Here is a 13477-nt window from a genome sequence, read left to right as displayed (position 1 = left end):
TTTTTCGATCCAATTTTTTTTATTTTTATTTTATTTTATTTTTTTTGTATAAAAAATAAAAAAAATCAATAAAAAACCCGAAAAAAATTTTTAATCGCGTCGAGTGGAAATCAAATTTACTTTCGGCACGTAATTCTGAATATTTCTGATTTTTGTTTATGAAGCAAGCTGGGAGAAGGTATATCCTGCGGCTTGCTTACGTCAATCGTAATTCTGTATTCGAGCGGCAGAAGAGCGTAAGTCCAAGAACTCGTTTTTTTCCAGGAGAAGCCCGCGAAGATTCCGGAATTGTGGATGCGTGCATATTCGCAAGATGAATTAAATACAAGTGTGAATAAATACAATCAGGTTGAAACTCATCTAAGATAACATATATACATACATATAGAAATATATATATATATATATAGATATATATATAAATTCATGCTGTTTATTTAAAAATAAAACAATTATTTGTAAAAATGCAGCGTTTTTCTTTATTATATAACGTATTATCGCGTTTTTTGTTTTCAGATAAAATCAAATTCTTTTGATGTCTTTTGAAAATCGCGTTTATCCGTTACTCATGAGAGGAAATATATATTTCATATTATATGAAGAAAAAAAAATCGACAAAGCCGCGATAGTATTGGACTTACTCCCTTTCGCATCTCGGGCACAGGACTGTCTTCGTTGAAAAAAAAAAAATATATATATATATATATATATATATATATATATATATATATATATATATATATATATAATCTAAAGTTTGCGTAACAAGAGAGGAAGGGAGAGAGAGAGAGGGAGAGAGAAGAGAAGAAATTTAGCGCGGAGGGGGAGAGACACAGTTCTCTCTTAGTGCCGCTTCATAGAGCTTCGTCCACGACTGCGAATGCAGTTGGAGCGCGCACAACTGCGAGTGCGCCCTGCAAACGTGTGTGACTGTGACTATACGAACCTCTAGCTTCCATGTGCCACGCAATTGACGAGGTATTTATGCCGGAATGTGTAATATCAACATATCCTTTTCTGCCAGGAGAATTCACTACTCCCTCTTGCTTTCTTTTATCTGTGCGGGTCCTTGGCTAACTCGAGAACATTTTGAGACGAAGATTCAGAGACAATATAGAAATCCTCGAATTATTGCTACAGGATGTGACCGTATATCTTTTCGCGTAGAAAAAGCGAAGAATTGTATAGAGAGGAGAAAAAAACCAACATATAAGATGTACTCGTAATCTTTAAGAGGGACAGAACTGATAAGATCATTGGTTTCATTACGATGAAAAAAAAATATGCTTCTCGACGAAAATATCTTGCTGCTTTTAGCAAAACAAAAATGTAAATAATTTTTTGTAAGAGAATATACTTGATACCTCTATAGCAAAAAAGGGGTAATATTTATTTGACAAATCTTTTCGGAGAAATTAAATAAAAGTTAGTTAAATTCGCTTTCATAGAAACTCAATTCATAATCTCCCTAACCAGGATCTCGCGCGCTTGTTAAACACACAGTCGACAGAAGAACAGGATTTTATCAACACAAGATTATAATTGAAATATGTTTTAATATTACATCGAATCGCGATATCAAGGACATTTACTAAGACTCGCATTGTCTACTTTCAGGAAGAAGAAAGACGAACAAAACGCGAAGATCACACAAGAAGTTGCACAAGACGTCGCTTAACGTATTGTTAAGGTAAAGATTTTAAATAATCTTAACGGTGTTAAAAGAGAGAGAAAGGGATAGGGAGGACACACGGACGAAGAAAAAAAAAATTGTCATCGAGACACGTCGGAATTGATATAATAACTTGTGTCCCAAGCAATTGTTATTTTAGGCCATCTATACATAAACAGAGCAATCTGAAAGGTAAATTATCTAATATTAACGCGGTATTAATGTGCTGCAATTAAAATACTCTTAAGATTGTTATTTGGAATTAATAAAATGATATCAGATGGAATTTGGTTCTCTTCTTCTTTTATTTTATATTAGGTATATATATTATTTCTACATGCTTTGTGCGATTTTGAAATTAAAATAAATTTTATTCAAATTTAAATATCACAGCTTTTCATATTTCAAAATTTTAATTTTGTCATTTTTAAAATATTACATATTAAACATATGAATCTAGCACAATTAATCGTACGTAAGAATAAAAAAGAAAGATCTATAGGGAAGTTGGTGACATTAGATATCTCGTAAATGCGCAGTCGTAACTTTAGAAAAATATATATATATATATATATATTTATTTATTTATTAAAAATAAATATGCGAGGTGTAGAAGGAGACAACTAATAACATATACAAATAGTGTATACTAATACTACTAGTGTATACTAATACTGTACATGGCACAATCCTTTTTTGGTACAGAAGTTTATACAACAATAGCGCATTTATTTCAAGCCGATTTGCCTCGTTACCTAAACACACAATGCAATGACATATATTAATTATTATCGTCAGATTTATATAGGTTTGCTTTGAAATATATCTCTTGTCAGATGAAATATAGTGTGATACAAAATTTTATTAGAATATTACGAAACGCGCGTTATATGCGCGGTATTTGTTTTCTTATATATATATATATACGTCATATTATATTTAAATAAATTCCAAAATTAAAAAAAAACGAAATATATTTGTTGATGGATAAAAGTATAATACACATAAATATGTCATTAATCTATAATCTATAATTACATAATTAAATGCAATTATTTATTATAAATAAGTGTATTACAATTTTTTTCATGCTTCAAAAACAAATTTGATATAAAATTTGTACTTAACAAAATCATGCAGAATTATTCTCACTGCTACCTCTAATAATTAATTTCAGTTTTAGAAAAAGTTACTAAAAGAGGCAATCTTTGCGTCTTTATTCAATTATAGTTTGATTAGTTGGATTCATGTTTATATTTGACAATTGATCGAATTACCTGTTCGTATACGGTCCAAGCCATAGTTGTCATCAGAGTTCGCCTCAACATTCTGGGAATAATACCTTTGAAGTATCCCAGAACGCCATACTTTTTGTAGACGAGGAACGTTGCATGATAAATGCCATTGAATTCGTTCGGATACAACTGCATCTTCGTTTTGACAACGTCCGGCGGTTGCGTGACTACAGAGGCTAAAACTCCGGCCAGGATTCCGCAGCCAAAGTGAACCGGCATTGCCGAATCGCTCGTCGCTCCTATGAAGAGTGAAGAATTTGTCTTTAAATATAATGTCTAAATACTTACAAATTAATACTTAAGAATTACGAATCAATATCGAAATTATAATTTTAAATCCATATAAGTAATTATATAATTTTTTTATAAACATTTCTTAACAATTTCGTAAACTTGTTTATGAATAATAATAATGATAATTTTACACACATGTTTTATATATGTAAAATTATTATTAGCAATATATACAAAGTTATTATTATTTAAGAAATACCTGTACTGGCAGCCACGTTTTTCAGTTGGGTATAAAACATGAGATATAAACCACTGTAAGGCGCATCTCGTAGAAGGGTAGGTACGAGACCACTAGATAAACCTCTCACTCCTTCCTGTTTGTAGATCAACCTCAGAGCCTCGCTGATGCCCTTATACTTGTAAACGTCACTCTGTCAAAATTATGTCGATACGATAAAAAATTGGTAACCCTCAAATTTTATTTTATGCAAATTAAATACAACAATCTCATATAATTTTTCTATTTGAAATATTTAAATATTTTTATACAATTTAACACTCTCTATACTAATTACTTGCAAAAATTTTTCTTTTTGCTTTAAAGTTTCTTTTTTCTTTTCATTATTCTCTTTTTAATATTTCTTTCGCAATATCTCTTATATTTTTTCGTCATATCTTTCTTTTCATTAATCATACCTCGAATCGCGTTTTGACGACGGTGATGGGAATCAGCAGAGCGCCGGACATGGAACGCGCGGTGATGCCTAAGGAAATCGCCTGCAGGGCCGTCAACGGTTCTTCCAGATCAAAAGCGTGCTTAAGCCAATGTAATAACGAGAAGTATAAACCCACGCCAGGGACCACTCTAGTTATCGACTGTGAATCAACATTCATAATCGTTATCGATGCGAATTCAATATCAAACTATACGCAATGTTCTTTAGAACAAGGACACTTACCGGTGTCATACCCTTCCAGAGCCCGAAGACATTCTCCTTTTGAACGATGTTCACCACCGTGCTCAGCATCCCATTTCTCGGCGATCTATTCCGGAGAAAAATTCGAAAAATTAATTGGTAATTAGTTTATAAATATAAAATGTTTAAAAATACAAATATAAATATATATGTGTGTGTGTGTGTATATATATATATATATATATATATATATATATATGTATATATGTGTATTATATATATATATATATATACACGTGTATAAAATTCAAGTTAAAGAATGTCAAAATCAATTAATAAGATCAATTAATCAAAAATTAAGTTTAAATAAAAACTGTAATTTTTTTAAAAATTAATAAACTTTAAATAGAATAAAAATGATTAGAGATTAAACTCCTCTCTCTCTCTCTCTCTTTCTCTTTTTCTCTCTTAAATCTTTTGAGAAATTAAATTAGCCAACCTTTATCTAGATAATTAATTTCGTTTTGAGCTAATAAAAATTCTGACTGTGCACTTGTTAGAGAAAAAGAGAATCTGACTACAGATTTTATTTTACAGCTGGTAATCTTACTCGATGGAGGCATTGACTCTGCTTTGAAGTCTGGTCTTTACCAGATCTAGCGGTTGGAAGAGGATCGTGGAGAACGTTCCAGAGAACGACCCTGCCAGGAAGGATTTCAAAATCGGATACTGAAAAATCAAACACACAGAAAAATCATAAGAAAAATATCTTTTCGAACCTGTAGCGTTTGTGATTTATTTTATAGCTTCCTAATTTCGCAAAAATTTCTCTAACTGGTATACTTCTTATTGTTAGAAAAAATATCGAGGAATCATTCAAAGTCTTCAGACACATGTGTTTAAAATCGCACCATAGGTGATAAAATACTTTGATCAAACGCGAATTATTATACGACTATCTTATCGCACGTGAGCTAACTCGTGCGACGAGACGATCTTGGCCGTGCGTTATAAATCGTTAACGAGTGACTCCAGGGTTATCATCGCGGACGGTTATTTTTCACGATGCACAATGTTTTTAATAGCATTAGTATTGCACAATTTGTTTTAATGTTTAACAACGAATTCACATTTTGTGCTACGCAAGGAATCTAATCTTTTTTTTCCTCATAGATAGGATACAAAAAAAATGGAATTTTGCCAGATTAATAAGCTTCTTTGTCAACAAATTTGTCGCCCACGTGTCTGATGACATAGTTTATTTGTAAATCATTTGACCAATGGTTCATCTTATCTATTGGTCGCCTTATCTTTCGTATTCTTTCGTGGCAGAAGGTTCGCGAATTTCAATAGTGAAAGCTCTCGCAATGCGCGGCGTTATAAAGAACAATCTTATTTATTTATTAAACAAATTTGAAGTCGATATTTTTGTTTGTTGATCATTTTCAAATAATTTAACATGTCGCCTACAATGGGAGTAGTGAATTAGGAGTAAGGAAAACTATAAGGAAAAGACCGTAGAATTGATTCATTTTGCTTACTCCGTTTTAATCCACTATTCCCACTGCTATTGAATATTATATCTCTTGATTCCTTTGTTGCAAACAAATCATCACTTTCATGGAACATTTATAACAGCGAGCCATTATAGTGGTTTGGCAGTTTAATGAAAATTTTTCTCGTATATGTTGCTCATCATTAAATTGTCGAATAAATTTCTTCCATAATTTCTTAATCAATTGTTATGATAATCTATATAAGTTAACTTGGGTAATTTTATTATAGTGTGTTATTAACTGCATAGAGAAAAAACTAAAGAAATGTATTTTTGGACGCGCTGTACAACGGTATAGATTGTTATGCTCTGCCATTAAAAAAATATTAAAAATAAGATGTATCTTTTCTTTTAAAAAAAATACAGCGAATAAAAAAATATATTTATACATCTCGTATGTTTTGGAGTAATTTTGCACCAAGAAGAATATTTTGTGTTATATCAAATGCTTCTAACAGAATTTACTGCTTTCATTTGTAATTACATATTGAATTTATACACATTAAAACATAGCATATTCTTCTTTTCTTATAAATGTTAAAAGATAAGATCGGTCTCTCTCTCTCTCTCTCTCTCTTTAAACAAATTTTTTTAAATTCACTATATAAGATTTAATATAGGTGTATATCAACTAAATAGGATATGGCAAGACTGTTTGAATAGATTAATATTAATTATCAATTTTTGTTTTGAAATTACGTACTACCATAATACAAAGCACACAAACATTTAAGACTTTTCATATTATATAACAATAAAACAATATAGCTGTTGTTATATTATACTGATAACAACTGCATATATCACCAGTATGCATGATTTTTTCATTTTTATGATTTTGATTGATTCTTAAGAGTGACTCAATATTTTTATTATATTTATTTTTAGATACATTTTCCATTGAAGAGGACCTAAATTTGGATCCAAACATTTACTAATCATAATAAAAATTTATAGAAAATATAAGAATATATTTATATATTTATATATATATTCTACATGTTAGCACTTATTTGCCAAAGTTTTATCATTATTATCATAATATAGCTACTCTTCTCTATAACTACCAATGTACCAATATAAACCTTTATATCATTCAAAATGTTCAACTATTCAGACTGCCTTGCATTGTATTTTACATTAATTTTAAATAAAAATTATTTACAATTCAAAGTACTTACAGATCCTAGAGCTTCCATAATAGGCCAACAATTTAGAAACTTATATATTCACTATTATCAGATTTCAAATGTATACACGTTCCAAAGAAAGAATTACATTTATAGTATTATTTTGCAAAAATGCAATCGTAATTAAGAAAACACTATTCCAAAATTTTTTTAGCAACCATCTGCTTTTGATTCTCTCAGCTATATCGGTTTTTCACTACTATTGACTCTTAATAATTTCACTGTCAGCAATTGAAAAACAAAACAATTGTTTTGTAGAGACAAGGAAACAATAGGGGAAGAATTTCTTCCCATACAATCGTCCTTAATGCTGGTTAGATACTGAGTCACCTTTGGAAGTGTGCCAGCTTTACTTACATCCCCATCGTTTATCTTCGTTTCGACACTCTCGAGGTCAATCGGGTGACTCTGCATATCGGGGCATGTTAGTGCGAGTAAAAACGCCAGGCTTATCAGCTGTTGAAACGTGATTTAAACGTGACTTTATTTGAAAACGTGATGTACTTTGAGGGTGACACAGGTCAATCGGTATCATTTTCATTCGACGACCCTGCCGCTTCTCCGCACGATGATAGTAGTCTGAATCATTTCTCGTGGAATCCTTCCAGCTATTACCAAGAGATATGGGATAATCAGATTGGATGTATCTTCTTTTATCTGAGTTAATCTGCGTTTGTAAAATAGAAAATTAAACAACGTCCTGTGAAATTTTAGAGTATCGAAAAGAAAACAAATTTGTATCAATATGAAAATAGAATAAAAGATAGCGGTTGTGAAAAGAACTTACTATACAGCGATACAACTATAACATCATTAACAAAGCATCTGTAATTGCAGTTGTTTCGAAATTGTGAGATAAAATGAGAATTCCAATATTTTTATTAATAGAAAAGAAAAACATGAGAATTTCTTAAATTAAGAAAAAGTGACTTATTATCTTTCTTTGATCAAATTCAAATCTCTTTTTCTTCAAAAGAATTAAAGTTATCTATTTGAGTTTCTCATACAATTTATTTCAGAAATATTAATAATGTTGTATATTATCAGAACAAATTAAATATGCGAGAAAAAAACATGTAAGGAAAAAAAATATTTATATATAGCAAAATACAAAAAAAATGTGAAAGATTAAAATTATAACTATAATTGCAATTATATAATATCAGAATAACAAGATTAGCTTACAAAATCCGATCAAATGTTTGGTAAATTAATCAAATGACGACAACAACGAAAAAATTGCAGTTATTACATAATTATTTCATCACAAATGTGTTTATCTCTCGAGTCTCCTTCCACAACATCTTACTTTAAAACTTATTTCGTTACTATACATTCCTTATTCTTATTTTATATTTCTTTCATTATATTTATTACCATTACACGATCAATCAAAGAATCCATGAATGATACTTTTCAAGGTTAACCATAAGATCTATCCGTTTTAGCTCTGCTCGCTTTTCATTTAAAACATGAAAAGTATTATAAATATATCCCGATTTTAAAGAAAAATACAAAATTAAGAATTTTAAAGTCAATATAAATTTTACTAGCAAGCAAAAATGATATCCGTCTTTCCCCGATTGTAAGGATTTCTTATCTACTATTATTATGCATCAACAGGTAAGTATATATAGGAAAATCGATAAAGCGATTATATAGCGATACCTTTTTATTTTTATTCACAATTGAGATCGATTGAAACAAAAGATCCATTTTTTCGTAACAAGCACGAGAAATTGAATTACAATTGAATTAATTACAACAACTTTTCGAGAGCGATCAAATAAGTTAAAACGAACAGATCTGTATCGTTTGCAAAAGAGTCAAACGAAAAGCACATCTTTATATATAAAGAAAAAAAACAAAAAAAAAATGGATCGATAAAGTCACGTGTTAAACACAAAAATTCGTAGAATAAAGTATACTTTCGTAACGAGTCGACGAAGAATGAAATAGCAAACGAAACGTGAGGCTTACGAGGATGGAGGTCGCACGATGAAAAAGTTGCCGTCGACCGATAAGGGTTATCAGGTAGTGATCGCGACATATCATTGTCTTACGTAGATTCCTGTTTTCGTACTCCAGATTGTTTATCTCTGCGCAATAGAACAAGTTTTACGCCTGTTACAAATATTAATTCAACGTGACTTGCGTAATCATTTTCAATAAAGCGACATGTTTTATGGCTGCGATTACGAGATATTTTGTTTTTGTAATTTTATCTACCGATGCCGATGCCGATGATGAAAAAGTGTTTTCGTTAGCTTTGTTTTTTGTGTGTTTGTCCTCCCTCTCTCTCTCTCTCTCTCTCTCTCCAATAAATATTTTTCAGTCTATTCCGTTCTAATTAGAGAATATCAAGGAGAGAGAATCGCTAACTGGAGATTGGAGGTTGTATATTTCTAAAAAAGCGAAAATGTAAAAAGCGAGCAGCTGATCGACTATGTTGACACCTTTAATCGAGTTTAAGGCCGGGTCTACAATAGACGTAGTAAGCCTTAAGCCGTAAGAAATTAACCAATTACAATTGACTTTAGAGAAGAATAATGAATATGATTGGTTCATTTCTTACGACTTAAAGCTTACTACAGTTATTGTAGACTCGACCTTACGGTCGAGACCTTAAGCAGCCATTTTAAGACGTCAGCAACGCTGAAAATTCCGTATGGTTGAAATTGTTACGTCTTAAAGCGTAGTCTACAAGCGCGCAAGCACGTGAACCAATCAGCGCGCTCACCGCGTGAGCCAATCAGCGCACAGAATAACTTTTGCGTCTTTCGTATCTAGAGCCCCTCTGGTATAAACTTTATAATAATAGCCTTTAATTTATTGTTTATTATGAGTTTCGAATTTATTCTCGTACGAACAAGAGAATACATGTTTCTCAGGTATCAAAATAATGTCGTTTTATATTTATTATTCTTATTTTTTATATATTTTTACTCTGAGAGAGAGAAATTTATACGAATACACGTGTGTATATATATATATATATATATATATATATATATATATATATACACACGTGTATTCGTATTTTTTTATAATATATATATATATATATATATATATATATATATATATATATTATAAAAAAATATAAAACTTACAATTAATCTTAATTATTTGAAATATAATACTGATAAGAAAAATGTATGAACTTTTTATAATCAATATACACTAATCAAAAATATATTATTATTTTTTCTTATAGAAAAAGGTTTGCTTGTATTTACTTCTATTGAAGAAATTTGTGGAGGAATCTCAAACATTTTATTATAATATGTCCAATAGTGACAAATCACACACATATAATATGAGACGTTCTCCTAGGGAACGTAAAGATTGTTTGAAAAATGCCTTGCAGCGAACACGGGTTTTACGTAAAAATTTATTTTACATCTTCTATATTTTTTTATATATTTAATATTTAATATCCTAATATTTTTTTTTATATTTTATAAAACCAATTAATAAATAATTTACAGAGGATGTGATCAATAAATCTACCATACATAAGCTTAACGAAATTATAAATGAAACTGACATTGTTGCTAATGAGACAAATGTACAAGAAAAAGGTATAAATTATAAAAACTATTTTTAAATTCCTATATATATACATCATTATAATTGTGCATAATATATATTCTTATACAATCTTACATGCGTCTAATGCATATATATTTTATATATGTTTAATATGCTTTTTACATTATATTTTAAGGAAAATAATATTACATTTCAAAGAATTTTATAATTTCTTGAAAATAATAACTTATCATATTTTCAGCTTTTAATCAGCAGGAAGTACTTATGGATTCACAAATGATGATATCATCTTCTAAAGTCTTGAAAACTTGCACTATCTCTCTGACAAAGAAAATGAACGACTATGACTGTACTGATTTTGCACAAAAGCTGGTACATTTGCTGAAAAGCACAATTATATGTTTATAATTATCTACAATGTTATGATAAAAAAAAGATTTGCATATGCAAGGTGTTAATTAATTCACACCTGCTAAATACAAAGTGATACTTTTTGTTAAAAAATAAGTTGATAAGTTCTACGCTACTGTATATATTTTATTTCATATTCAATACTATTATTTGTATTATTTAGGTGAAATATGTACAAAAAATGTCAGATAATTCAGAATTACCATTGGATTGGTCACTTTTAGAGCCACAAGTGACGAAATTGTTCAAAAGAGTTCCTAACTGCAGTACACTTTTAGGTTTGTTTATATCATTATTGTATTAGGAATAATTAGGAAACAGGATGATTGCAATTATTTAAATAGTAAATTTAACTTTTCTTTACAAACAAAAAGTAGAGGAATAATTTAAGAGACATAAAATATTCAATTTTTTTATATTATCTTTTTCTACTGCAATAATGTATTTGTAACGTGCAATGTTTTACACACATACACACATTGGCAATATAATTGTTTCCTTATGTAGATATTTTAAAAAGTTTATTATTTAATGGTTTTTAAGTCCATAAATACTATAATAAAAATATCTAGCTGATTATTTTAATTTTTATTTCAGGTACATTGGAACCTTTAGAGAAGAAAACTATAGTTAGAAAAAAACCAGAACAAAGAGTAGCACAACAAGCTGCAATGGTAGTGCCTAACAAAGTGGTGCAAGCTGTAAATACTAAGGATGAGGATAGTGTAGAACGAACTGTGAGAAAGATTAGAAAATTAATCGTAACTTATTATAAGGAAACACAGAAGCCTCTCGATTTTTTCAAATTAATTCTGCATCCACAAGATTTTGGAAGGACTGTCAGAAATATGTTGTACATATCGTTTCTTGTGAAAGATGGAATAGTAACAGTAAGAAAAGGTATAGAAAATTTCATCATTTTTTTTCTTATTTCTTAAAATTTGCAATAAATATTTTTTATTATAGATGATAATGGAAACCTTGTCGTACAACCATGTCACAAGGAAAAAAATTTGCAAAGAAATGATACTAGAACAGGGATTCAGAATATTATGTCCTTAAACATGAAACAGTGGATGGTAAGTTAAGTTCTTACAAATTCTAATAATCTTCGATTTAACGGATTTTGAATTAAATAGAATTTTGGTTTTAATGAATAAGTTATATTAATAAAAGTATATTGTATACTTTCTCAGTTACATTTCTTTATCTCTATATAGATTCTCCATTATTATAGTTATATCGAATTATATCCAAGGTTGTATGAATATTTTTCTTGCAAAATATATTGCAATAAAGCAGATTTTTCGTATGTCATTACATTACATATTGGATAATATGGATTGATAAAATATACCTATTGATGATCTTTTTCATTCGTCGAAATTAATTTGTATCTATAAATATTAATCAATTATGATAACATTGACTAGAAATATGGAGATGAAGAAAATGCAGATCAAGTTAAATATTTATTTGCTAATATAGAGTAAAAAAAATTTTTTGATATATTTTATCTATATTATCGAACGCGAGTACTTGATAGCATGCGAAAAAATCATCTTGTTATCTTGACATTATTTTAATTTATCTCACTATATTTTGTAAAACAAGTTTTTGCATAATTTCTTCTTTTGTTCATTATACTTCACTAACAATAAAACTCCAGTGATACAGAAAATAGAAGCGTTAAATCGAAGACTTTACTAGACAAACATAATTATGACAGTATTAGAAATTAAGATTATAAGCGACAAGAGTTAATACAAGTATTTTTTTTGTTAGATATTAAATAAGATACATAAATTGGAGAAACCAATGATTGATTTTGATGAAGATAAGTAATACTGTTTACAGATTAGTAAGTTTTTTTATCAGTTGAGGATTGGCAATTTATCTCATAATAATTTTTATAACTTTAGAACGTTGTGTTAAATGTATTTTTAATTATACGTTATACTAAAAAAAGGATAACTTTGATAATGTGTATTACACACAATTGATCTAATATAATGATTTATTAATTATATATTTAGTTATTTTGTCACGATAATAAGTTACAATAATTTTGTTAACGAATGATTGTAACTTGTTATTTAATAATGTTACTGCTTAATTAAAATATTATATATATTAATAATATATTATATAAATACTTATAATATTTCTTCACCTGCCTTTTGTAATATTTTATTTAGGTTTTATTATTACTTATTGTAATATTGCAACAGACTGAAAAATAAGAATGATTAAGTTTTATTGTAAGATTTCTTCTGTGACCAAATAACAAATAAATATTTAATGATATTTTTTACAATAAATGCAAATTAATTTATTATTTACCTAAGGACTGTCCAATTATATAAAATGTTATTTCTAAAATTCTTCAAATAAAAGTTGGAATAACAGTTGTCAATAGGAAAAGAAGCAGGTGTATCTCTAAATACTTCTATTAGTATTATCGCCACTACCTTCACAATTCTAATTTCTACTTCTCAAACTTAATAAAATAGGACTTTATGTCTTTCTAAAAATAAAAATTCAAACAATTATGCAAATTTGTATCATTTTAATATATTGCATATGTTTTATGAATTCAAATAAAAATTAAAATTGTATTGCCATTAAAAGAAATTTTTATTTCATAA

General features: G+C 28.7%; 2 protein-coding genes across 2 annotated transcripts; one reads left to right on the top strand and one right to left on the bottom strand.

Annotated features, from left to right (window-relative positions):
• Positions 1-930: 930 nt before the first annotated feature.
• Positions 931-8518, bottom strand: LOC140673695 (mitochondrial glycine transporter). Its single transcript, XM_072906790.1, is given in 10 exon segments — positions 931-2427; positions 2950-3206; positions 3461-3632; positions 3898-4077; positions 4161-4245; positions 4729-4847; positions 7221-7270; positions 7273-7305; positions 7308-7530; positions 8241-8518. Coding segments are annotated over 10 exon segments (1173 nt in total). The 5' UTR covers positions 8268-8518; the 3' UTR covers positions 931-2400.
• Positions 8519-9606: 1088 nt separating this feature from the next.
• On the top strand, positions 9607-12821 carry Nse4 (SMC5-SMC6 complex kleisin component Non-SMC element 1). Its single transcript, XM_072907066.1, has 8 exons — positions 9607-9754; positions 10081-10249; positions 10355-10447; positions 10660-10790; positions 10993-11107; positions 11427-11729; positions 11796-11908; positions 12615-12821. Exons 2-8 carry the CDS (start codon positions 10150-10152, stop codon positions 12672-12674), a joined length of 915 nt encoding a protein of 304 aa, XP_072763167.1. The 5' UTR covers positions 9607-9754; positions 10081-10149; the 3' UTR covers positions 12675-12821.
• Positions 12822-13477: the final 656 nt, after the last annotated feature.

Source organism: Anoplolepis gracilipes, chromosome 15, assembly GCF_047496725.1.
Source record: "Anoplolepis gracilipes chromosome 15, ASM4749672v1, whole genome shotgun sequence".
Lineage (NCBI taxonomy): Eukaryota > Metazoa > Arthropoda > Insecta > Hymenoptera > Formicidae > Anoplolepis > Anoplolepis gracilipes.
This window is presented reverse-complemented; position numbering and strand designations above follow the sequence as displayed.

What these genes read in the sequence shown, in the direction of transcription:
- Nse4 (XM_072907066.1), top strand. Translation starts at nt 10,150, where the DNA reads ATGTCCAATAGTGACAAATCACACACATATAATATGAGACGTTCTCCT. An exon ending in GACAAATGTACAAGAAAAAG is followed by an intron (nt 10,448 to 10,659) that starts GTATAAATTATA and finishes TCATATTTTCAG; the next exon opens with CTTTTAATCAGCAGGAAGTA. An exon ending in TAAACATGAAACAGTGGATG is followed by an intron (nt 11,909 to 12,614) that starts GTAAGTTAAGTT and finishes TTTTTTTGTTAG; the next exon opens with ATATTAAATAAGATACATAA.